Genomic DNA, 27171 nt, shown 5'->3' with positions numbered 1-27171 from the left:
CTCGCACAAAATCGCGAGATTGCAAGTTAATCACCGTGAAATCTCGCAAACATGGCAGCGCCCATGAATGAACTGAGTTGACATTATCGGAACGGCCATCGGAACTCGGGTACTTTGCAGACTGTTTTAAGTCGTAATGCTATAAAGGCGACGTCCAATCTGTGCTAGCAAACAGAGGGACGGGTGTGTGAGGGTGGAGGGAATACGTTTCAACCGCTTGCTTCAACATTCGTCTCGTGGAGTTGTGGTAAATGCTTTACAGGCATGATTACAATTTAAGTTCACCATGTTTTAATACAGTCACTTCGCCCCATTTCCACTTCGCCCCAAGTCACTTCGCCAGCGATCGTGTAGTATAGGGCCCCTGTTTTGTTTTGATCAAATTGGAGTCAAAATGTTTTTTATTGCTCAAAAATCACCTTTACAATCAAAAGCAGACTTTTCTCAATTCTAATCACTAATGACACCCATTTTGCAATTTGAACAGTTTCTCTTGCTTACTTGGGGTAGAAATCGCAATTCTCCTGCGGTTTGTGCCTTGCGATTCAGCGCGCTGTGCATGCTCACGGTACATCGCGCGGTGAACGCCATCTTTATTTTCGGGTTGCGTGTTGTCGCTGCGCTGTCATCGTCATTTTACCCCCAAATTTCCCTCAAAAAACCAAAACCCTGCCTGCTATCTATTATGACATAGGATTGAGAATGTTGCCAACTAGTTTGGTGATCTAATAATTTCAAAGTGGATTTTGTTCCCTTTAGGAACCGGGCCCTACACTACACGACCGCCACTTCGCCCCTAACCGGAACCACATCGCCCCCTTGCCACTTCGCCCTATCCCACTTCGCCCCATCCCCACTTCATCCCATCTCGACTTCACCCCATCTCGGCAATTGCAAATTTTTGATGCACGTGCCTTGCAGAATTAAGTTGGAGGCAGCCGGTCAAATTGATGGAAGTGTCTGGAAGACAGCGGTACGTTATACGCATGACATTGACAACCATGACAACGCATGAGCCAGCCAATGATAGTGCAATACGTCATTATGAATATTTAATTTCTCATGAATATTGAGTTCATTTTAATGGATACTTCATATACATCAAAAGATTGATCATTGTACATGTTGTAAAGCGATCGTTCGCTTGGTCTAGCGGTAAAAGTGTTGTCTTTCAAGCAAGAGTCCAAGATTTGAATCTCGATGAAATACATGTAGGAATAAAGGAAAGGAGAGGGTGTGAGTAGAGAGGGTAAAGTGGAGGATGTAACCATAAAGGATACAACTTTTGGAGCTTGAAAAAAGTTGGAATGTTTAATTGGCCCAATGATTAGGGGTAATAATAATGTAAAGTGCTTTGATCTTAGTTAAAAGCGCTATATAAGAACCTGTTATTATTTACGGAAATCTTTCCTCGGTTCCTAGTAAAAGGGAACAAAATCCACTTTTAAATTATTTGACCTACCAAACTAGTTGGCGACTACATGCATGTAGACCCACTAACTGGGGCGCTAGAACTCCCCTTTTGACATTTGGGATTTTGGTCTGTCTTACTAGCGCCTCACGACGGAAGCAATCTCAAAGTTAGAATTTTCAAATTTTGCCACAACAGTTGCCAAAAATCACGCAAAATACTTGACAAAATACCTTTGAAAGCACGTACTGGCTTCTCCACGGCCACATGTCAAAGATGAAGTAAGGCCAAAAAAAAAAAAAATTTGCGGTCTCTGGTCAGACCAAAGTTCCGGAATTGACGCGGCCACGCAGCTTTTTTTTTTTTTTTGCTTTTTTTTTTTTTCTTCAAGCTTGGATTGTACAGACAAGGTGGGATACTATTTTGCTTTTTTGGTGTCCTCATGTACATTGGTGTCCTCCATAATTTGCCTTGGTGCTTTCGATCATTTGCCTTGGTGCAATTTCCCATTCTTTGGTGCTCTTTGGTAAAAAAAAATTGAGGAGGTGCGGAAATAGAGGGCGCTGTTGGAGCTACCGCGGAACATTTTGGAAAAAAAAAAGATCGACGCGCATGATTAAAATCGACGCGCGCGCTGACCAGAGACCGACTTATTTTTTTTTTTGGCCTAATGGAGCTTCAATGATACTCCAGATTATTTGTTGGCTGCAAATCTGTGAAATTCAACCGCTGTAGCACAGACATCACACAGCGATTCATTCGATAATGTGAGTGACTGTGTTTATGCAGCGTATTGTCTATGGACGTATGTACAAACACGTACGCAAAGCGCAGGGGACATGACCGTGACCTGCGTTGATAAACAAACTCCGCGTGCAGATCGGGGGATGCACCAACGACTGTTTCATGACAAGGCAATCACTGCACTCACAAATATAACCCACAGTTTATTGGTAAACCAGTCTTTGCTTAAATTACCATTTAAAGGGAATATACAACATTTGCAAACATCAGAAAAACAAACAACACCAAATTATATTGAAATTCCTTACTGGACTGTTAGTGAATGATAGTGTAATGCATCCTGTAAACTCATAGCACCTGGTGTGCTGTCATTTTCAAGAAAAGTGGCTATTTCCAATGCTGGTCGGCCGACCAGCGTTGGAAAACTGACTTTTTTTCAAATACTGCCCCCATTTTTTATTTAGTTAGTCTGCATTTTGTTTGCAATCGATTACACACCTATGAACGGGTACAAGCCAGCTAGACTAGTTCCCTGACCTTACAATTTACCTAAGTCTATAAATTGCTCTGTTTCATGTCAAGTGAGGGAACATGATTGTTTTTCTTGGTTTTTCCAGCATCTGTGAACACAAAACTTCAAACAAGTCAGGAACAATATTTGGGATAAAATACTAACCGCCAAATCCATCCATTTCTGAAAATTACAGCAAAAGCAAATGTTGTATATTCCCTTTAATTTCAGATTTTCTCCGTTTCGACGCTGACAAATTCCGAGTGAAGAATTACGTCATTATTTTCCCAACGACCAATCAATGCGACACGTTTGTGGTGAACGGACCAATAGCGGGCGGCGTAAGCAAGAGCAAGCGTAGGCACCTCTAGACAGCAAGATGGCGGACGCCACAAGCTCCTCCGACGACGGCAGTTCGGATGAAAAGCAGTGTATTATGCATGTTTCGGACGCAGAATCGAGGGTTTTGTCTTTCTCTGAAAAAAGCTGGAAAAAATTCCTCGCTTGTGCTAGTAGGTGGAAGAAGGTGGAGCAATCGGCAGAAGCAGAAATTGTCGAAAAAGCGGAGTTGTACATCGGCATGCACGTGGACGGAGATGTACCAGAATCATTGTCAAAGGTAGGCATATGCCTAACGTTCGTTCATGTAAATTATTCTTGTCTTCGGGTTGAACCTAATAAGGTTGCCTTTTAAAATAGGTATAGGAATATTTCAGAATTTGTTTTCCTTAGGATGTGTTATTTTTGTTGTACTAAACATGGCATTGTTGACATACGAGGTTATCAAGAGCCACTGGTCATAAACATGAAGTAAATTTTTCCTCAACTAATTGTAGGATTTGAAGTAAAGGAAGAAACTCTTACTTTTGGGAAAAAATTAATATTGAATACGAATATCTGCTTCTGGTCCTGAACTTGGCGATTGTGTACTTAACGGGCCCGGTTCCCTTAAACTTAAGAGAACAAAATCCACTTTAACTTAAACTAGTTGGCGGCTTGAGGGGTATTGTGCAGTTCAGGACACCTTGCCAGTAACTACACAATCGCACTGAACTTGGGTCAGCAGATGTGCTAGTCATACTCCAAGGTGTGCCATTCAACTCAAGCCGCAATTTGCTCAGTAATAATTTATGTTACGAAGTGTTTCCAGTGTAAAGTAGCCATGAACTAGTCCAACATTTCTCCGTTCTTAAGCCAGCAGCTCATATAGCGTCCTCATGCATATTTCAGTATTTTATGTCCTTGCCTCAGTATTTTTATTTTCTTCCAATTTTTTTTTTTTTTAATTTCCCTTTATTGAACAATGCCAAGAATAGTATACAAATAATGAATGTTTGTGAGTGCAATGGTGAGAATATTTTCATAAGTTTAAAGACAGAATGTTCCATACTACCCGGCGAAGCTGAGTTGGATTAAACATTTCATCTTTGACCTACAATACTCCAATCAAATGACAAGGATTTACTCGGGTGTTATATAATACATTGTAGTTTGCATTGTGAAATATTTGAAATGAGATTAATGTGCGATGCTTCTGAACTTTTTTTCTTAATTACACTTACAGGCATTTGGATACCATCAGCAGTGCTATAAACGTTTCTGCGATGTATCCAATGTAGGCCGTGCGGAGAGACGCGCCCAGAAACGACAACATGAAAGTCAAGGTACCTTTTCCTTTTTTTCTGTCGAGTCATGGCTGTTTTATTTATGGAGTATATTTAACAATTGTTGACTGCTGTGATGTTGGATATGACGTTTTGAACACCCGAGGGGCGCATAGCACCTGAGGCGAAGCCGGGGTGCCATGTCTAAGAGTGGCGTGCAGCATATCTGTCAAAAAAGTTTGCTTTCTCTTTTATGTATAGTGTTCCCCATTTGCCCTAACAGAACTCAACCCATCCAACCCCAACAGCATGTTTTGTTGGAATCTGTCAGGATGGGTACAATACCCCTAAACTGACAGTCTTTTGCATTGGGTTTGGCCCACCTCCGGAATCAAGGTCAGAAATACATGTGTGTGCAGTTTCCCATATGGAGTTGGGATTTGCCAGGATGGGTATGGTTCCTTGCAAATCATGCTAGGGAGTTAGGGTTAATATCTCCCCAGATTTCAATTTATCAGGCACTCCGTATAATTAAACATCCCCACTTTTTTCCCCCCATGTTCTCAGATTCAGACACGGAGGAAAGAGACGGAGGAGAATGCAGCGATGAGCCCACAAGGAGGAAAGTTTGCACACTGCCGCGTATATGCATCATCTGCAACAAAAAACAGAGGTGGGGTTTGGACAAGAGGACCAAGAAAACCGTGCTTGACAAACTCTCCCAATGCCAGACGCTCACTGCAGGGAAGCTTCTGGAAGCGGCGAGGAAAAAAGAAGATCAAGGGTTGCTCTCACAGATCGAGGGAAAGGACCTTCTTGCGATTGAGGTGTGCTACCATCGCCTGTGCTACCAAGAGTACACAAGGTTCTTGGTCCATCCAGCCCCCGACCCACCCGATGCGATGTCTCAGAGATACAGCGATGCGTATGACGAGTTCTGTTCAGATGTCATCAGAAAACGGCTGATTCGGGATAAGGAAGTTCTGTGCCTCACCACACTGCGACGGATATTTGTCAAGTACGTGAGGGACCTGGAAGGAGTGGATTGCCAAAACTACCTGGCAGACAATCTCAAGATGAGACTGAAGAGCACCTTTCCCCAGCTTGTGTTTCAACCCAGCACTGCGAGAGGCATGGGAGACCTAGTCTACTGTGAAACACTTGCCAGAGAAGAATCGGTTGAGGCTGCACTTGGCTCAGAGACAGACACCTTGTCTGAGACTTCGTTTGGGGAGGCCTACTCCAGATTTGTTGAGGCAAGACCAGGGCCATCAAGCAATCACAAGGTGTCTGGTCACCAGCAAGCGAATCCGCACACCTTGTTCACTGCATCTTCAGAGCTGCATAAAATCATCAAGGAACCTCCATCCGTCGAATTACCTTGGCCACCAACTGCAGATGACTTGACCTTGCGTCACTGTGAACAGCTGGTCCCCCACCAGCTGTACAATGCCATGGCATGGATGACAGGCTTCTCTGACGAACCTGAAGCAACTTCCCGGGTCGAGGTAGGGCAGCAAGACCACCGAAAGCTGCTGTCAGTATGCCAGGATGTGCTGTACTTGTCGAGTAGAGGGAAGTTGGCCACACCGAAGCACACTGCATTGTCAATGGCCGTTCGACACCTGTCAAGCTCTGCACAGCTTGTTCGCTTGTTAAATGGGCTAGGCCACTGCACATCCGTGACATCTGTGCTGGAGCATGACACAGCTTTGGCCAAGAGGCAGTTGATATTGGGTGACAATCCCATTCCAGATGATGTCAGAGTAGGGGCGTTTACTACCTTGGTGTGGGATAACATTGATTTTGGAGGGGAAACCCTGTCTGGGAAGGGTGTAGGCCTACCCTTTCTGGGCTGCCTTGGTACAGGATTTGGAGAATTTGGCGGTTTGAGAGATGAGATGATTGAATCAGGTGTGATTGCAGAGGGTGCCCATAGCACCTCTGGAATCATCGTTCAACCTGGCATTTATTTGTCATCCCATCACCCGTTTTCATCCGGTACTCATGAACCACAGACCAAAACCAGAGAACAGACAACCCAGACAGCGCCGTCACACTGTACGTCTTATTTCGGTAGAAAGCAACAGGGTCCACATCCATTCGCCACAGGAATTCAAGTTGAGGAGCGTGAATTCATCGAGGATCAGAAACATGCAAGCAGATTGGATCAGATCTACTTCATGTTACGGTGCAGCAACGAAGGCCAGACTATCCCCGGGTGGACAGGATTCAACACTGTACTTCAAGGTGCCATGCATCCTCCCAAGGCATTGGTCCGGTATCTGCCTGTGGTCGAGGCAAGCCCTACTGACCATGAAACGGTGTATGCAATACTCCTCAGAAGTTTAGAGTACGCAGACAAGCTAAACTTGAGTGAAGTTGTCCTAGTGTTCGATCAGGCGATGTATGCAATGGCCCAGCAGATCAAATGGCAAGACGAAATCTTCACCAAGAGGTTGGTTGTCCGACTGGGTGTATTCCACACCTGCCTGTCCTTTCTGGGTTGCCTTGGTACAAGATTTGGAGATGGCAGTTTACGGGATGTTATGGTTGAGTCAGGTTTGATTGCAGAGGGTGCCATAGATGGAGTTATGGGTGGTCACGATTACAACAGGGCAATGAGAGCTCATAAGATAGTGTGTGAAGCCCTGCATCGGCTGATGTTTGATGCTTACCTTGGCACCCTGCAAGATGAGGAGCAAGAGTCGGTACATCAACTTCTTCACGGAATGCGGCAGTCTTATGTCAGCCTTGGTTCAGGTTTCGCCAATCGGTTGAGAAGCGAAGAGAATGATGAGTTAATGCGACTCGAAGAGTCGTACAAGAATTATATTGAAGCGGCCTGCAGAGTCAACAAGACGTTTGCCTTCTGGATGTCCTATACGTCTATGGTGCAAGTGTTGTTGATGCTGATAAGAGCCAGCAGAGAAGGCGACTGGCAGCTGCATCTTTCCAGCCTGAGAAGTATGCTCCCTTGGTTTTTTGCTTACGACAGAGTGAACTTCTCCAGGTACGGGGCTGCGTACTGGCTCGAAATGTGTTCTCTGGAGACGACACATCCCGACCTTCACTGTGAAATGATGATGGGACACTTTGCAGTCCAGATGCAAGATGAGGGTGCCTTCTCTCAGATTCCCTGCGATCAACTAATAGAGGAGACTTGCAACAGGGACTCCAAGTCCAAAGGAGGACTGACTGGGATCTCCAGAAAGACGGGGGCAGAACAGCGATGGCACTTGACACAGCATCAGTGTTCGGGTATAACTCACAAATGTCAGGAGATGGCTGGCCAAATACGTGGTGGAGGAAGATCGCGCAAGGATCTAGATGTCTCTCGCAATCAACAAGACGAGAAGGCTACACAGCGGGTCATAGAGACCGTCTCAAACATGGTGAATCCTTTTGAATGTGAGGGAATGGACATGATTCATATTTCATCTGGTGTTGCGGCAAGCGATGAAGTGAGAGATGACTTGTTGAAAGCCAAGCGCCTTGGAGAGGAACAATGTGTACAGTTCATCAAGGAGCGGTTGCAGGGTGGCCAAGTGGGGTTCTTTTTCCCACTGAAGAAGAACAAGCTGCTTACATTCTCAAATCAGGGTAAAGAAGTGTCCCTGGGAGTCAATGACAAACAAGTGGTATTGAAGGCGAACCGTGATCTCTTTACCCGTCTGCTAGTAACAAGCCAAGTAAGGAAAGCCGATATGAGAGAGGTGTTGTCTTTCAGTCTTGGGCCCGTACCTCTGCCTATAGCCACAGAGAGTGGCCATCTGTACCAGAACTCCAAGTCTGACCTGATGCATTATGTTGAGGAACTGGCTGGGGTTGCACCGGTAAGCCCAATTCCATTGGAATCCATCTGGGTAGTGGATGGCACGGCAATGCTGCAAACACTTCGGCCCTGTGAACGCCCCAAGACGTGGGGTTTGCTGGCAGAAAGCCTGTTGGTGAAGCTGGTTAGTCTGGCATCGCAAATTGGTTCGAAAGAAATTCATTTTGTTACCGGCCAGTATCTGTCAACTAGCATCAGGAATGCCAAGAGAAACCCCAGAGCTGGGAGCAGAACATGGAGTAACAAAATTTCCGATGTCAGACACAAACCAGTACCTGTTCAGTGGAAGAAATTCCTCGGACTCGGTCGCAACAAAGACAATTTCGTGAACTTCATGTTCCAAATATGGAAGGAAGTATCGTCGGCCATCTTGAAGGATGTGAAGGTCTACTTAGCTCATGGAGAAGAATGCCATGTGTTGTATAATGTCAATGGCGAGGTCAAGAGTGAAACTGTGCCAGAACTGGAGTGTCGACATGAGGAGGTAGACACCCGGATGCTTCTCCACTGTGCTTTCATCTCCTCTCAGGCCTCACCCAACAGTCCCAAGAAGAACATCATCATCAAAAGTCCCGACGCTGATGTTTTCATTTTGGCTCTGCATCACAGCAGCTCTATAGAGTCACCTTTGCTATTTCACACCGGCAGGGGAAAGAATTTGCGCACAGTAAACATCTCACAAGTGAGCCGCGTTCTCGGAGCAGAGAGAACGAAAATGCTGATCGGTCTGCATTGTTTGACCGGTTGTGACTCCACAAGTGGGTTCCGGGGGAAAGGAAAGACAACGCCTGCCAAATTGGCATTCAAGGTAACATACAACATTAACTTTTGCATTAATTTTCAGAAATGAATGGATTTTGGGGGTTAGTATTTTATACCAATATTGTAATACGTGACCTGTTTAAAGTGTTCATAGATGTTGGAAAAACCAAGACAAAACTGTTTTTGTATGCATCCACTGGTTCCCTGAACCTACTTCAGATGAAACGAAATAAGTTATAGACATTAGGAAATTGTCAGGTCAGGGAACCAGACTAGCTGGCTTGCACCTGTTCACAGATGTGTAACTGACTGCAAACTAAATGAGGACTAACTAAATTTGGTAAATTGAGGGCAGTATTTGAAAACAGTCAAGTTTTATTTTCCAACGATGGTTCATCGGTACCATGATTTCACAGAATGCTTGACACTATTATTCACTTACAGTCAAGTACGGTTTTTCAATTTTTCAATTTTTTTTTTAATATTTGAAAATGTATATTACCTTTAAAGGAGGTCAACGCGTACCCTGTCTTCCGAGCAATTGGTGACGACTTCACTGTGACGGCCGATGTCATCTCGGGAGCTGAAGAGTTTATCTGCCACCTGTACGGACAGCTTGATTGCACCAATGTGAACATTGCTAGGTAAGTGTTCAACGTGCATGAGTAGCTTGTGAATTCATGTCACATTCAACCACAGAAAGCAATACACCTGCTTGTTGAGTGACTGTAACCAAATGTTGCATTTCAGTTCAGCGTAATGATGTGCATCGGGTCGGGTCGACCAGGCCAAACCGACCCGAAACATTAGAGATATAAACCGAATCCGAACCGAAACCGTTCTTAACTCCCTCAAACCGACCCGACCTGACCCGACAAAAAATAAGGTAAAACCGACCCGACCCCCCAAAAAAACCCAAAAAAACAAATACCTTGCTTGGACAAAGTGATCACTTTTTTGTGCCTGCCCTTACCCACGTGGCATGAATTATTGTGCAAAAACCATCGTCTCTCTCTCTCTGTCATACTCAGTGGGTTGATCGAGAGTTACTCCGCTTGTTCAACAAACGCATGGTCACCATGCGGTATCATGAAAACTGTTGCAATCTATCTATTTCACTGTCAGTCCCGATCCGACTGGAGAAATTAATACCGTGGGAACTTGATAAGCGCTCAGTGCCCACACCACACAATGGGCTGTTTTCACAGTGACTGTCAATAATATTGCATCACCTGAATTTCTCAACTGTTTTGGATTATTTAAGTTTATTTCGTTTGTTTCTAAAGATGGCTAAACCGATCCGACCCGACCCAAAAATGTAAATGCAAAACCGACACCGACCCGACCCGACTGAAAAGATGGACAATTCATTCATTATTTGTTGAGCAATTCATTTGTCTGTAACTTAAATTCGCAACGGAATACTGTCCTCCATTTGAAGTAAAACAAAATCTGAATCGAAAGCACTTTTTCATCCACACACTACGCTGAACTAATGATGTGCAAACCTGACCCGAAACCAAAACCAACCTGACCCAAAACTGACCCGACCCGACCCGAAGTCGGTTTTGGGTCGGGTTGGTTTTGGTTTCGGGTCAGGTTTGCACATCATTAGTTAACTTCAGCGTAGTGTGTGGATGAAAAAGTGCTTTCGATTCGTATTTTGTTTCTCTTCAAATGGAGGACAGTATTGCTTTGTGAATTCAAGTTACAGACAAATAAATTGCTCAGTAAATCAATCCAAAAGATAATAACTCGGGTTTCCTTCAAATTTAACCGAAATCCCCAAACTAAACTAATTGAAAACTAATTTATGGTCAGTTAAGGCAAGAAAAAAGGCTCCAGTTTCTGGTCTGCACGCGCGTAGCCGTAGCCATGCGCATTGGCAAAGTTAAACAGTTTTATTTTTTAATGTAATATGATGTCTCAAAACTGCCAAACTTACAGGTTTGACTGGAATCCTGCTGCTGCACAATTTTATGGTGTTTTTTTAATAGATGGGCTTACGATCGAGTATGAGCTTTTATGTGGCTTCTCTGGGCTCCCATACATTTTGCACTAAATTTAGTCGGGCACCATTTGCAGTCATCAGCCGACCTTTGAAGAAAAAACAACTTTACAAAAAAAGAAAAAAGCCGCGTCGCCGCACCACTTTTGGGACAAGTTCCATACCAGAAACCGAAGACTTTTTTTGGCCTAACTTGGTTATATTGCATATTAAAGAAATGCAACTTGCAATTGAAAATTGCTGTCAAAAAAGTAAACGGATTTTTCTCAAAATTTGTCCACTTGCAGATACAACCTGTTCCAGCTGGGAACTGTGATGGAGACGTTGATGCCGCCAAACAAGGATGCCTTGCACCTGCATGTAAAGAGGGCTAACTACCAGGCAGCCATATACAAGCGGGCCCTGGAGGCACGTCCCGAAGTGCCATCTCCACATGGAAGAGGATGGAACATCATCGACGATGTTATCACAATCCACTGGATGGATCTTCCCCCTGCCCCTGATAACGTGCTAGCATTAGCCTATTGCTCATGTACAATAAGCCAGTGCACAAAAGGCAGGTGTAGCTGTCTTGGCAACAACCTGCCCTGCACAGACTTGTGCAAGTGCACATACTGTGAAAATATTCCAAGCGAAGATCAGCACATTTCACCCGAAAGTGATGACTCGGATATTGAGAATTATTAACTAATGCAAAAATTGAGCATCTCGTATGTGATCTAAATATTCATAAGATGGAATTTGTGTTGGGGTGATGTAAATCAATATTAGTTTTTGCCCTTCACCGACCAATAAACACTGTACACTCAGTGTGTTACTTCTCGAGTGAAAGTTGGAAAAATATCACTCGGTGGGACTCGAAACTGCGACCTCCTGCTTTTTAGTGCAGATGTCTTACAACTGGACCATCGAGCTTGTGGGATCGGTTGGCTGGTTGAATCTGATGTACATGTAGCAGCGGGTACAGCAATTAAAGTATTCATAAGATCGAATTTGCGTCGGGGTGATGTAATTCAAATTAGGTTTTGCCCTTCACCGACGTATGATCTAAATATGGAATGAGATTGTCACTAAAAGAAAATTTGAATCACCACTCTGCTTCCCACCCCCTTATATATAGGAGTTGTTGTTCACCCACTTACATTGTTAGAGACGTACACAACCAACGGTTGAAGTGTAAACGGTTAACTTCGTAGCGGGTGCTTTCCAGTTGCAGTTCCAGCAAGGGGATGGGAAATAGTCTGTGTATTACTTTGTAACAATGCTGGTGGATTTATTTTTAAAGCACTGACGTGAAGCCCAAGAAAACTTTCAGTTTGTAGTGTAATTTGTAAAACAGTTTATTCCTCTTGTTAATTCACATGTTCACTGTCTTTTTTGTCTTGTTGATCAAATAGACTATATGCATTAAGACATCCTTGAAGAATTTTGTTTTGTAATTGTTATGTGTGTGCAGATGATCTGCTTATGCCTAGCGTTGTCCTCCAAGATGCTATTCAAAGGCCCATTCTGTTAAGGAGAATACACGAGAAAGTGTGGATTCGTAATTTAAGAATTTACGAGGCGCGAAGCGCGAGTAAAATCGTAAATTAAGAATCCACACTTGCGAGTGTATTCTTCGACTTGCGAGTGTATTGCGTCAACAGAAGTATTGGAAAGAATGTTGCAACCTGACGCCACTTTTTTTTTCATATATCATCTCAATGAAGGTCATTCGTTGCAAAGATGATGATTAGACATGAATCTGGGACTGACAAAATGTTTCCAATTTTGTTAGGAAATACTTGAAATGACTCTCCATAGACTTTGTATACAAGCGCGGAAGTGGCATCAGGTTGCAACATTTTTTTCCTGGCGTGTTTAGCATGTATATCGCCACTACCGTAGAACCAAGTCATTTTGTGTGTATAGGTTCCTTACGTCAACATGGATAGTTCAGACGACGATTTCCTTCTGACTAAAAGTAGATTTTGCAGTGACGGCGGAGAATCTGACAGTGAAGATGCATTTATAATTTTTGGAAAGCAAATTTTCACGCAGACGGTCCTATTCATGCTCAGTATTGGAGAACAATATTGTCCGACGTGTTCAAAGTGTGGATTCGTAATTCACACTTTACTAAAGATTCGTCGTTCCGAATCCACACTTTGTGACCAGTGAAACAGATTCGTAGATCCGAATCCACACTTTTAACAATAGTGTGACGTCATGGCAATGGTTTAACTATGTTAATAACTCTGTGCTGAGAGGAATGTTGTATATGTTAGAGGTATTGACCAATGTTACCTTCCCTTTCATATATCGTACCATGTTCTCATATTCCAGTTTAACAGCAGTTTTGGTTTCTTTGATGATTTACACTGACTATGAAGGCTTATGACATGTTCCGTGTTCTCCTTTGACACTTCAAATGATTTGAAATTTAGATTATATTCATATAAATCTTAAACGAGTACTATTTCAGTGCAGACTACTGTATGCTCATTTGTAGGGGAAGAAATTGTTTTCAACGGTTATTCCCCTCCATCTGGAAAACATGTTTAATATTTAAGACAGTTGACATAAATTTCAAGTACAATTAATCGCTGTTTATTTTATCTTAATCAGCCAAAAAATTGGTCCCACCAGTTACACAAATCGCAACCACTGTATTCTAATTGTTGCCAATCATTGTCATTATTTCTTAAGTTTAATCAATGATGCAAAATACTGTATTACCGGTACTAATATCAGTAACATTTTAACGTTTAATATTTACATGTATAGGTTTACTTGCTATTTTTTTTTACGAATAAATATGCATCAAAGGCTGAAGTTAGAGACCTCTGTGGTCATGTATATTTATTCATTCAGACTACATTCATTCATATTTGTGTCAGACCCTTTGTTGAATGTTACTACATCATTACCCTTTGTAGTTTTAAGCAAAACAAAACTATAATTTAAAAAACAATAACACCCTATTAAGAAGTTCAAAGGACAAACTAAATGAAAATCAGCATAAAAGGAGGGAACATTTGCACTGAGGCTCAGGCGCGATTCTACGGGGTTGCTGGGGGGGGGGGATTTACCCACCCCACCCCCCCCCCAAAAAAACCCCTGTTCTTTAGCCCCCCCCCCAAAAAAAACCCACAAATGGCCCCCCCCCCTCAAAATGAAATTGCATTAGCGAATGTTAGAAGGTGACGTCGCATGCGAACAGTCTACCCCCCTCCCCCCCCCAAAATAATATACGATATAGCCGGCCAGGCGCAGAGGGGGTGGTTTTTGTGTCAAACCCCCCCCCCTTTCCCCTCCCCTTCCCCCTCCCCCCCCCCCCCCCCTTGAAAACTGTTGAAAATTGTATTGCTAATAATAAAACGTATGTGTCCGCCAGAGGCGTAGCCATTTGTGTGAATGGGGCACTTGTACACTATTAGGCCATGAGTGTGCATGATTGTAAGATTTGATCAGTGCTCCCCATTTTTTTTAAACGAAGTTTTTCTCCATCATTATTGCTTCCCCTATATTTGAATTTTGTCTTTCCAGGAACTTGCTGGCTTCATGTTTGTTTATATATATGTGTATCAATTAATAATTAGGCCTACTTATTAAAAAATGAATAACAAGATGCTGATAAACTACACATTCAGTGCTACACGCTGTTCAGGTTTGAGATAAAGATGCTGACTCGTGCTGTAATGCAAATATAACAAGGGTTTTTCTTTTATTTATACAGTGTGATCACCATGTTCTGCCAATCCATCCTCCGAACGGTTGCCTCTAGCAAGTTATCCAACGTCCTCAAAAGTTCAGCTAAGTGCCATAAATCCTGCGTCTCAAGGAGACTTTGCTGTGTGTCTCCCACCACCTCCCTCCTGAATGTCGCCAAAGAGGACAGATTCAACTGCATCCATGTGGATGTTGGCAACGACGATCGTCTGAAGAACTGTGAACCAGTAGGCACAGATGCGTTTAGTCATTCTTTATCAGGTATGTAGGGAGGTAGTCTGAAAATTTGGGACTCTCAATACTGTGTATGAGAGTCTCACTACTTAAAGGGAATATACATCATTTGCTTTTGCTGTAATTTTCAGAAATGGATGGAATTGGGGGGTTGGAATTATATAGCAAATATAGTTACACTGACTTTTTTGAGGTTTTGGGTTCGAAAATGCTATAAAAACCAAGAAAAACAATCATTTTCCTGTAATCTGGTTCCCTGACTCCATTTAAGAAGAAACAGAGCAGTTTACATACATTGGGGAATTGTAAGATCAGGCCTAGGGAACCAGTCTAGCTGGCTTGTACCCGTCCATAGGTGTGTAATCGATTGCAAACAAGTGCGATGGTCAACTGGGGCCAGTATTTGAAAAAAAGCCAGTTTTTTCCAACGCTGATCGGCCGATCAGCGTTGGAAATTGATACAAAAATACCACTTTTCTTGAAAATGACAGTATACCAGGTGCCATGATTTTACAGGATGCTTTACACTGTCATTCACTAACAGTCCAGCAAGGTATTTCAAAATGATTTGGTAGTTTTATTTTTTGATGTTTGCAAATGTTGTATTTTCCCTTTAAGGTACTGAAAACGTGCAACACAAGAAAATAGACTGGTACATGAAAAAAAAAAAAAAACCTTTAGTGCTGCATCAATCAACTGTGCCAAAAGAAATATCTTGTGCTGGTCTCTATTTCTACACATCTCTCCATAGTCTGCCACCAGACTACTGAGGAGGTCAGTCTTTCGAAAAAGTTGAACATGTACCAGTCTAGTCTTGGGCTTCAAATTGAAATCACTTGGGCACCCACAAAACTCAACAAAAGCAATACATTTGCTCCCACCCCCTTTCTCTTCGTATTAAAGTTGGGGCGGACAAATTTTGGACCCACTTTTTTGGGGAACGAAAACACTTTTGGCCCCTCAAAAAATTGTGTTCTGGATCTGGCCTTGCATGCATGGGGTCCATAATAAAACAAGTGCGCTCTCATACAGAACCCTTCTAACTAGAAGCACCTTTTTTATTTCAAATATGTGAGGCGTTCTTGCAAAATGAGACAAATGCCAAAACCGAATGGATTTTTTTTTTTTGATTTTCAGATTTCTTAATATTTGTAATTTTTGATACACGTATGTCCACTACACATATTTGAAAGAAAAAGTATCAGAATGGTGAATAAAAGAGTTTTAACGGAAGAAAAATTGGCATCTTTCATTTTCACAAATATAAAATCTGAAACTTTAAAGAGATTTTTCTCAGTACATGTATTTTATATTTTTTGACGTGAACTTTAAACAGCCATAGCTTTTCAACCGAATGGTCAATGGGCCTTATTCATGAGTCGGCCATATTGAATTGAGAGTGAGGTAAAATCTAAATTTTTTGGACTTGCAAAGAGAAATGAATGCAAGTTAATTCCTAATTAATTCCAGTCTGCTTCAATGAATAATTCAAAATTTGTAAATAAAAATTCCCTTATGTTTAAATAAAATACAGTAAAATAAGGCTGCATTGTGCCTGCAGAAATAGTCTGGCTCCATCCCATTGAACAGTTAACACTTAATGACATACGTTCAGGGAACTCGACAAAAATGGCCAACTCGTGAATAAGGCCCATTGAAGTGCAACAAACAGTACTGTAAGTAAAATTTAAGTCTCTTTCCTGATACCCACAAACCCTCTCTTGGACCTCTACCCAGTTCTCTCTCATTTTGCCAGAACGCCTGACAGATATGTTTGTTATTCTTATTTTTGTACCAGTCGTGTTAAAATGCTTCCTGAATGATATTATTTGTTGAACTGCCAGCTCTCAAATCCAGTACTCTTTCACCTGAAAATTGAGCTTTTCATTCTTATTTTCCCCGTCAATTTGACCAGAGTCTTTATCACAGTGGCAGGTGGAGGGTCGGACAGCCGTCTGGTTGAAGCTCTCCACGGAGCACTGCCACCTGATCCCTCTGGCCACCAGGCAGGGGTTTGAGCTGCATCATGCCCGGGACGGCCACGTGGTGATGTCTCGGTGGTTACGGACGGATGTGAGCCGCCTGCCCAGCTACGCCTCGCACCAGGTCGGAGTGGCAGGTGAGATGTTGAGAGTTTAGTTTACATGTACAGTGTTCCCCGCAGTCTTGAATTTTAGCAGGGCGGCAGACACAATATATTACACATATTCAATCACAATTTAATCACAAGTCAATCACAGGTCAAGCGCAGGTCAGTCACAAGTCAAGCACACGTCAATCATGAGTCTGTCACATTACAGTCACAAGCCAGTCACAAGCCGGTATTTAACAATTCAGTCACAAGTCAATCACAAGTCAATCACAAGTCATTCGCAAGTCATTCTTATTTCAGTTACATGTCAGTCACAAGCCAGTTACAATGTCGGTCACAACTCAATCACGAGTCAATCACAAGTCACTCACAAGTCAATGACAAGCCAGTCACATGTCAATCACAAGTTAATCACGAGCCAATCATGAGTCGATCACAAGTCAGTCACAAGTCAATCACAAGTCAATCACAAGCCAGTCACATGTCAATCACAAGTTAATCACGAGCCAATCATGAGTCGATCATAAGTTAATCACAAATCTATCATAAGTCCATCACAAGTTTATCATTAGTCCATCACAAGCCAGTCACATGTCAATCAAGATTCAATCAAGAGACAATCACAAGTCAATTACGAGCCAATCACCAGTCAATCACGAGCCAATCATGAGTCAATCACAAGCCAGTCACATGTCAATCAAGAGTCAATCACGAGTCGATCATGAGCCAATCACATGTCAAATACAAGTCATCCAGCCTCAAGCTAAATGACCTATTAAATATACTGCAAGAAGGGCATTCATTTTGTTATTCAGAGATTCAGAAAAGGACCTAGGTACCATTAGGCCAAAAAAAAAAGTCTCCGGTTTCTGGTATGGAGCTTGCCCAAAAAGTGGTGCGGCGACGCGGCTTTTTTTTTTTTTTACCTGTCTTTATTGCTTCAGATGTCGGCTGATGACTGCAAATGGTGCCCGACTAAACTTAGTGCAAATATATGGGAGTCCGGAGAGGCCACATAAAGCTTATTCTCGATCATAACCCCATCTAAAAACACGTTAAAATTGTGCAGCATCAGGATTCCAGTCAAACCAGTGAGTTTGGCTGTTTTTAGACATCATCTTTTATTGAAAAAAAAACTGTTTTCATTTTGCTGACGCGCATGGCTACGGCGACGCGCGCGCATACCAGAAACCGGAGACTTTTTTTTTTGGGCCTTACCATACACAGGATGTTATCTCCCAGTTTTGAAATGAGCAATACGTTTTTAACAGTACTTCGCGCAATGCACACTAAATCTTAAATTCCCCAAAATCCATCGTTGCAACATTGTACTTTGATGCACATGAGCAAAGGTAAATCTTCTCTTATTTAAACTTTTAGATTTAAGAGAGTTGTGAGATATTTCTTTGAACTTTGCTGCAGGTTTTGTATTAAATGAAGAAACAGAAGAGGTCCTGATGATTCAAGATAAACACAGGGTGAGCAAAAACAACAACAACAACAACAACAACAACAACAATAACTAGAATTTTAGCATAAAAATGTTGTGAACATTTCATTGCCTTGTGTATGTCTTAAAAATATGACTTATAAAATGTGCACTGCCTAATCACATAATTTCTATTCTGTGTATAATTTTTCAAATTCTTGCAACTTATGTACTGTCTTTAAAACACGATATCTTTACAAGAGCTCTTCTTTATCACCTTTTTAAAAAAAATTCAAAAATATGATCAGTGTTTGTTTGTCTATCTTCCCTCTTCAGTTGGTAAGATGGAAGTTTCCTGGTGGTCTGTCAAACCCAGGAGAGGACATCCAAGACACAGCTATGAGAGAAGTCAAGGAGGAGACAGGACTCCAGACAGGTCAGGCCAAAGAATTATTTGATAGGGGGTTTCCAAACCTTGGCTTCAACTCCAGCTCTCTGTTTCCATCTTTAAGCCTTTTCACACCGTTTTCTTGCCTGCCCAGGTTAAAATCAACACGTTAGCAAAACCGGGTCCCATCAAACAGAGATAGTCCAGGTGTAACATTCACACTTCCAATGATGTGTATCATTTCGTAGAAGCAGCAGTTAAAATGTAACACTGAAGTCTTGAAACTTGAAAATTTGTTGAAAGTCTGTTCCCGTCTTGTAAGATATTTGTTGGGCAAGTTAAAATAGTGCCCTCCATTGATGAGCAGCCATATGAAGCTCTAAGCCATTTTTGTTACTGCAAATTTACGGTTATAGGGATATCCTATTTATGCATCCTCAAAATATTGTAACAGCGACCTGTGCAGTCTGAATAAGTGTCATTTCAAAGAGTGGCTCTGCAAGACAAATATCTGTGAAAATTTTGTTCCCAACTGGCAACATACCTGTGATTACAGGATTTTAGATAACAAATTGGCCCTATGGGCTCTGTGCGCAAACAAGAGGGGGCGCTCTTCGACTATTTTTGAGAACCCTGTGAACAGGAAACGCCGGGTGTGCGTACTGGTCACATGCTTATAGCGAGAAGTATGCACGACTTATTTGATTCTGAGTGTGCACATATAACCATAGTGTCTCTCCCAGTGGTCTCTCCCAACTCTCCCTTTCTTACCATAGAGGGGGTACTTGTGCTGGGAGCCCAAATATGTGTGTTTACCTTTTTTTTATATATCTAAAATTTGCTCAAAAAAGTCAGAGGCCATTTTGAATCCGTGGTTGTGTTCCATGCAGTAATAATAATAATGTGTGCTTTCCACCAAAGGTAGCTCTCAAAGCGCTTCACAATACCCCTGCTCAACAAGCCATGAGACCCATTCACACTCTCGGGTGGAGAAAGGCAATTGTTGTAAAGTGGCTTGCCAAAGGACTGCACTATGTTGCTCATCGGGATTTGAGCCAACGTATCATGGCACATGAATTGAACCATTCAACCAGTGGGCCATATCACTCTCCCTATGATTGTCGGGCCCAGTTTGCACATTTGCAGCATACAATGTATTCAAAACAGTTCTTCACTAATTTATAAGTAAATTAGAGCCATTAATTCCTCCTTTTAAAAATATTTGGTAAATCTGTAGCTTTTGCCTTTTATTTAGAATTCAAATCCATCCTAGCGTTCCGTCAGCAACACAACCACCCGGGGGCGTTTGGCTGCTCGGACATCTACGTCGTCTGCCGTCTGGCGCCCCTGACCTTTGACCTCCAAATCTGCCCGGCCGAACTCGAGGACGCGCGCTGGATGAGAGTCGCTGACATCGCTGCTTCCCGGGAGGGTCACTCCCCGCTGACACTGCGAATGAGCAAGCTGGTCCTGCGCGGTCTCAGGAAGGGCTTCGACCGGGTCGACATAGCCATCGACGAACTACCGTCGGTCTACAACAACACATACAAGCTGTTTCATAGGCCGCTTGCATCATAACGCATTAAAAAGACAGATAAGTTTTTAACAATGCACGGGAATTTTATTTGATGGCAATTAGTGTTTTAAGGTAGAGTATATCATTTGCCATTTGTGCATTTGCAACAAATGTGCTCAAAATCTAAAGAAGGGCGCTGAACAAGTAACCTTCAGTTTTTAGCTCAGTGAATGCTGTTTATTCCGAGAAAACAATATTCTAGGATCTCGATTTCAATTAAAAAGTTGTCGAGTCAAGAGTTGCCAAATGTTTTGAATTCCGCCCCAAATCAGCGTCTGGGACACGTTCTCATTCAGCCGATAGCAGCTACGCGATGTCATGCACTGAAGCCTATGAATTATAGCAACCGAGCGCCCGTGTGCATCATATCAACCCTTGAGCGCACCCATTCACGACTTTGCAGAATTAAACATGAACTACTAATGGAAAAGGCGTCTTAAGACACATTTTTGGAAAAGAAATGAGCCTTTAAGGAGTGTACGTGTACAAGATTCAGGTAAGTCCCAATCAATTCTTAATGGCATGAGCATCATAAACACTCAAACTTTAAGATCTTGTGGTCACGTCTTAGCAAGGGTGGATCCAGGGGGGGGCCAAAGGGGGCCATGGCCCCCCCCCCCCAAAAACGAAACCAATTTTTTTTTTTTTTTATTATGTGACGTCGCAGTAAGGGCAGGCAATGAGTACACCACCATCTTTTCCTCAAAAAACATTGGTTAAAGTGGTCAGAAATTGCCCAAGATCGCACCACAGAGCATCTAGAATCCAAAAAATTTTCGGGGCCCTTAAGCGGGCCCAGAACCCCACGCCGTAATTTTTTGACCCACTTTTTTGGGGGACCAAAATTTTTTTGGGCCCCCAAAAAATTGTGTTCTGGATCCGCCCTTGCATCTTAGTCTTTGTTATGAAACTCGAATTATAATCCAATTCAGAAATCAGTCTGAAGTTTTGATGCAGTATTAAGGAATTTTTGATCTGACTTTTGATTTATTTATTGTTTATGTCTGTGTGAGAAAATTGGGTTTTTTTAATACATTTTAGGCTCAAGTTTGTTTTTCAGGACATTCTTGTGCAGATTATTATCAAAAGTACTTATTTTTCTTCAAACAAGTGGTCATCCTTTGTTTTTTTTAAATGGCAGCTACTTGATTGTCCGCCTTTAGTTTTCAGATGTTCCGTCTTATATTTTTTTTGTTTTTATTTTTACAATTTCTAATATTTGTTATCTGTTTTTTCTTATTTGTGACACGCAATTACCTCAATTATTTAATTTTCATGTATGAAAGAATCAATGTATCTCTATATCACTGAATTATTTTTGGAGGTTGGATATTATACAAAAATTGACTGCTTGGAGTGGTGCAGTAAAACTAGCCTCCCGAGATGATTCATGGAGCATTCTGGTCTGATGGAAATGGAAAGCTTCATTGCTCACCAAGGGTGGCTAGTTTTACTACACAAATTCAAGCAGTCAATATCTGTTGTATTACACCTCACCCACCGATTCTGCTTGGTTTTAAGAGATAAATGATTGATTTAAAGGGAAGATACAACATTTGCAAACATCAAAAAAACCGAAATGATCAAATTAGCACGAAATACCTAACTGGATTGTTAGGGAATGGCAGTCTAAAGCATCCTGTAAAATCGTGGCTCCTGGTTTGCTGACATTTTCAAGAAAAAGTGTACTTTTCCAACGCTGGTCGGCCGACCAGCGTTGGAGAAAACTGTCCTTTTTCAAAAATTGCTCCTAATTTTTTCATATTTAGTTATTCCACATTTTCTTTGCAATTGATTACACACCTGTGAAGGAGTACAAGCCTGCTAGACTGATTTTCTGACCTTACGATTCCCCAAAGACTATAAATTGCTCTGTTTCATCTTAAGTCGGTTCAGGGAGCCAGACTACAAGAACATGATTGGTTTTCTGTGTTTTTCCAGCATCTTCAAGCCCAAAAAGTGAAACAATTCAGTTTAACAATACTTGCTATAACATACCAATCCTCAAAATCCATTTATTTCTGAAAATTGCAGCAAAAGCAAATGTTGTATATTCCCTTTAATTAGATCAAAAAAATAAATTTACTTCTAGTTCAATATCAAATGAGGTGGAATTTTATTTGCACTTTTCGAAACTACCCCTTCATGAGATGTTTGAACCCACTTATGTAGCGCTAGTGCTTGGGAACAATACGCGCAACATGCAAACCTGTATGCATCTGCACACATGCATACTGGTTGCTACGTTTGCTAGCTACACGCATAGTACCTTTGCAGCCATTGTACAGTCTTTTTGGCCATGCACAGTTACGTAAGAGTAGACAGTGTGGGGAGTGTGTGGCCTAGTGGTTAGGGTTCGTGACTCGTGATCAGAGGGTCCGGGGTTCGAATCCAGCCGCTGGTCATATATTGTGTCCTTGGGCAAGGCACTTCACCCCACTTGCCCCTCTCCACCCAGGAGTATAAATGGGTACCGGCATTAGCTGGGGAGTAACCTGCGATGGACTAGCATCCCATCCAGGGGGAGTAGAAATATTCTCAGTTGTTTCATGCTACTGAAACCGGAGATAAACACCGGCCTGATGAGCCACATTGGCTCGGGACAGACTTTACTTACTTTTTATTTTTAGATAGTAAAAATAGCGAATGCCATGTGACTCACTCTCAGCCAATCAAGATACAGAATCTATGTGTGAGGTATTATAAAATGGACTCTGAATGTATGCTGTTCTCGTCCAACAAGCTCCTCAGCTCCCTCAAAATTAAACCGGTATATTTTTAACTGTCCCCGTTGGCCATAACACAGTTTTGCCACTTTTAAGATAGACAGTGCTAAATTGTTTCAGGCAAGTAAATATGCATCCTTAGTCGACTAAGGATGTACACTTACTTCTTGTTGACAAGTCAGACGGTCCCCTGTGTCTCTGCTGGGGCTTTCTATGCCAAAAACGCTTGATACTTCCCGTGTTGGTTCCAGGATTCTGTTGTGACTAATTCTAGTTGCAGACAGCGTAGTGCTTGGAATTGACTTTGGATTGAATTTTGTAAATTAATTTACCTCAAGGGACTTTACTCCATTTTTGGCTCATGTAATCGGCCAGGCAACACCCAATTTAGTGGGCACCATTTGCAGATGGTGTTGTAATTTTGTAATTGTGGAGAAGAAACTTTTGCATAGCAAATTTATGTGCTAAGCATATATCAAATGCAAATGTTTACCAAACAATACACATTACAAGGCATTTCAGATGGTAATCGGTTTTGCTAAGTAAATATTTACTGTGCCTAAGCAGATATTTTCTGCACTATCTTCCACAGGGGGGGGGGGGGGGGGGACATGTCCCCCCCTCTTTTTGAAGGGTGGGGGACACAATATCAAATGTCCCCCCCCCCCCAGATTTTTGAACTCATGTCCCATTTACAGGGCCCAATGTATCTTTTGCTGAAAAAATATTGGTTAAAGTGGTCAGAAATTGCCTCAGATAGCACCACAGAGCATTTAGAATCCAAATTTTTTCGGGGCCCTTAAGCAGGCCCCGAACCCCACGCCTGTAGCTCAGAATTCTGGTAGCCAATTCAATGACTCCAACCTCGAAAACGATGTTCAAATAATTATCTTTGGCTACGAAAATATTAGTTAAAGCATGGAGAAAAGTGGTAAGAAATTGCTTCAGATCACACCACAGAGCATCTAGAATGCAATTTTTTCGGGGCCCTTAAAGCTATAGTCCATCATTTGCAGCCATCCGAAAAGTAACTGGCGTAATTACTGTTGAAAAACAAACTTGGTTGAAAGATAGTAAGGGGACTAAACTCCCTGTGAAATTATTCTTTCTGGGAAGCTGTCATTTTGAAGTAATCAACGAAAGAAGGCATTTCCAATGGTGATTCTTAAGAAGCACCGTAGGAAAATTTAAATTAGTAGTTCGTTTTGTTATTCAGCGCAGCGCGCACAAGTATTGGAACGACGCACACGCGCGTGCGGTTGGTATAATTCGTCAGATCAGTGCGCGACGCCGCGTATAGCTGCAATTCAAAACAATTCAAAACATGATTCAGTAACTTTTGATTTGAAATTGAGATCTTAGAATGCTGTTTTTCTCGGAATGTACAGCTGAAGCTTAGCTGAAACTTCATCAGGTTAGTTGCTCAGTATCCTTCATTAGATTTTGAACTCTTTTGTTGCTTCAAACGAACAAAATGCACAAATTACAAATGATGGACTGTAGCTTTAAGCGGGCCCCGAACCCCACGCCGTAAGGGCTTCGCGCTTGCATCAGTTCTGATCAACGTATGTCCCCCCCCCCCCACTTTTGAGAAGCGATTGACACCCCTGACTGTGCAGAGAGTGATGTATTTCTTAGAATTGCTCATTGTAGTTAAATTTACTGCCGCACATACTGTCAACAATACAAAAAGAAAGTGCAATGGCTTCTTTGGCCTCACATTCCATGTACAATTTATATAATTATGCTTGTGTCCTCAAGGAGGATACTTTACTACGATCAAATCTCTTCACTGGGAAGTGAAATAGGCTTGCACTTGGAACTTGGTAAGCCCAGTACTGTATACTTAACTTGAAGCTAAGAACCCGTGTCTGTATACCTTCAGGGAGCGGAGGACACTTCATGCAAGTGTTTATTGGTTTGATGAACAGGGGTAATAATGATTGGCATGTTAAAGGGAATGTACATCATTGGCTTTTGCTGTAATTTTCAGAAATGAACTATTTGAGGGGTTAGTATAATAGATCAAATATTGTTACACTGACATGTTTGAAGTTTTTCGAAAATGCTGGAAAAACAGTGAAAAACAAAAATGTTCAAGTAGTCTGGTTCCCTGACTCCACTAAAGATGAAATGGATAAAAAAAAATGCCGGAAAATTGTAAGGTAAAGCAGTCTAGCTGGCCTGCACCCGTTCATGAACATGGAACCAATAGCAAACAAATCATTTGGACTGAAAAAAATATGGTAAATTTGGTAAAAATAGTTAGGTTTTTCCAACGGTGGTCGGCCTGGCCTTCTGCACGCTGCATGCGCGCGGCGTGTTCCGTGTTCAACGGTACGTGCGCGCTACGCTCTGTTGAGCGGTTGACAGTTGTGACTTTGTATGCTCTTGATCAAGCGGGAACCAGCGAAAATGCCTGGATGACTGCAATAATAATGTTATTGCAGTCAACGGGGTACTTTATTATTGTAGACATCCGGGAACATTTGTGAAAGCGTACAATACGCTGATTTTTTACTGCTGGAAGCCTGATATAAATAATAATGTGTAATATTATTTCATTTTAATGTTTCAATGATTTAATGGATTATGTTTGTTTGCATCCGTTGTAAACTTCTCCTGCCGAAGGAAATGCAGGGTTCAGTCTTTCAATGTTGAGAATTACGACCAGTACAGACATTATATTTAACAATTTTATGTACGTGTCATGATTTTTTTTTTTAAATGTTTAAAAAATGGATACATATTTTTTTATACACAATCTGAGTTACCTTTGATATTAAATATTATTTGATGCAATATAAACACATTGCCACACTTGTGGGATCCATTGTTTAAAAGGTCGTTTAGTAGTCGTATAAAAAAAACCTAAAAATTTAGTCTCAAGCAAACCTATTTTAAAGTCTTCTTTTTTTCATTGAAGCATTTGGTGTGTTTTTTTTGTAAAATGCGAGAAAGGGCACATTTTTTTTTTCTCAAAAATAAATGATTATTGATATCCCTTGGACGTTTTGAAAGCAACTGATGTGAGCTAAAATGTAAATGGAATTGGTAAAAGCTAACGTCACTTGGAAATGCTTTTCAATGCATTCGGTGGCTCATAGTTGTCAATAAGGCATTTCAGGCAACATTTGAAAAAGGCCAAGCGTTATCCTTTGAAACTAAAATTCTGATGCAGCCCCCAAAAAGACCTCCAAAGTGCCTCTCAATGTAATATAACCGTTGTATTACTTTCAAGTTTTCTTTTGGGCTTTTTAAAAAAAAGCCAAATTTTGTGCGAAAGTAGCAAGGGGTTAACCTTGTATTTGAATAAATATTCTGCACAAGATTGACTTTTCTCTAAATTTATCAAGAACGATTTCAATGCAAGACAGTCCTATGGTCATACCTGTGAAAGTGTTTTGTGCTCCATGGAGCAACGTCTTTTTGAAATCGTGAGCAAATAGATTAATAACTATTTTTAAGCAAAGTTCTGAGGCTAAATTAACCCTTCTCCGAACATCTCGGATTTGCCTTGATCCAAAATAAATTTGCTATTCGGGGACTGTTTTAAGGTTAACCCCTTGCAGTTGTTTAGTGAATTTAGGCCAAGAAATGAAATTGCTTGAAATTTGCAGGGACGATGCGTAAAGGAGCCCTAGAATACATTCCAACTCAATTTTTGGACAGATGTGCTATTTAAGAGAAATAAATGCATCATGAATTTGAGGTAAAATTCTTAAAATTAGGGGTAACAACTCGATGCTTTGTGCCCAAATCTTCAAAATTCTGTGAGTTTGAATATTGATTGATAGTCCTCTTCCATCTAGAGGAATTTTTGAGTGATTGGAGAAAAGTAAATTTTAGGCCAAATTTGATTAAAAATGCAAGGTTAACCCCTTGCATTTCATTTTGGCCAAAAAAATTAAATTGCTTGAAATTTGCAGGGAAGATGGTGGTTGGATTTCTGTAAGGGTTTGAGCAGTGTTGTAGTAGAGTACTGCCGAGTACTTAGGTTACCGAGTACGAGTACTTGTAAGTGTACTTGTATTCCGAGTACGAGTACGAGTACTTCTATTTTCAAATACGGCCATACAGCAAATGGTCCTTTGTGCGTAACTGGCCCAGGCCCAGTCAGACCGATATACAGACCCACTC

The 27171-nt window shown here is 41.7% G+C and overlaps 2 protein-coding genes across 2 annotated transcripts; both read left to right on the top strand.

The window, feature by feature from the left end:
- The first annotated feature begins 5 nt into the window (after positions 1 to 5).
- Positions 6 to 11635, top strand: LOC119733637. The gene is made up of 6 exons (XM_038207041.1): positions 6 to 247; positions 2898 to 3285; positions 4231 to 4330; positions 4838 to 8913; positions 9378 to 9511; positions 11163 to 11635. Exons 2-6 carry the CDS (start codon positions 3046 to 3048, stop codon positions 11560 to 11562), a joined length of 4950 nt encoding a protein of 1649 aa, XP_038062969.1. The 5' UTR covers positions 6 to 247; positions 2898 to 3045; the 3' UTR covers positions 11563 to 11635.
- A 2968-nt stretch (positions 11636 to 14603) lies between these two features.
- LOC119733926 (nucleoside diphosphate-linked moiety X motif 6-like) lies at positions 14604 to 20307 on the top strand. The gene is made up of 5 exons (XM_038207287.1): positions 14604 to 14847; positions 16736 to 16939; positions 18335 to 18390; positions 18678 to 18777; positions 19985 to 20307. Exons 1-5 carry the CDS (start codon positions 14604 to 14606, stop codon positions 20305 to 20307), a joined length of 927 nt encoding a protein of 308 aa, XP_038063215.1.
- The last annotated feature ends 6864 nt before the right edge of the window (positions 20308 to 27171 follow it).

The sequence above is a fragment of the Patiria miniata genome, unplaced genomic scaffold, assembly GCF_015706575.1.
Source record: "Patiria miniata isolate m_02_andy unplaced genomic scaffold, ASM1570657v1 HiC_scaffold_26, whole genome shotgun sequence".
NCBI lineage: Eukaryota > Metazoa > Echinodermata > Asteroidea > Valvatida > Asterinidae > Patiria > Patiria miniata.
Note: the sequence above shows the minus strand (reverse complement) of the source record. Positions and strands in the feature narration are given on the sequence as shown.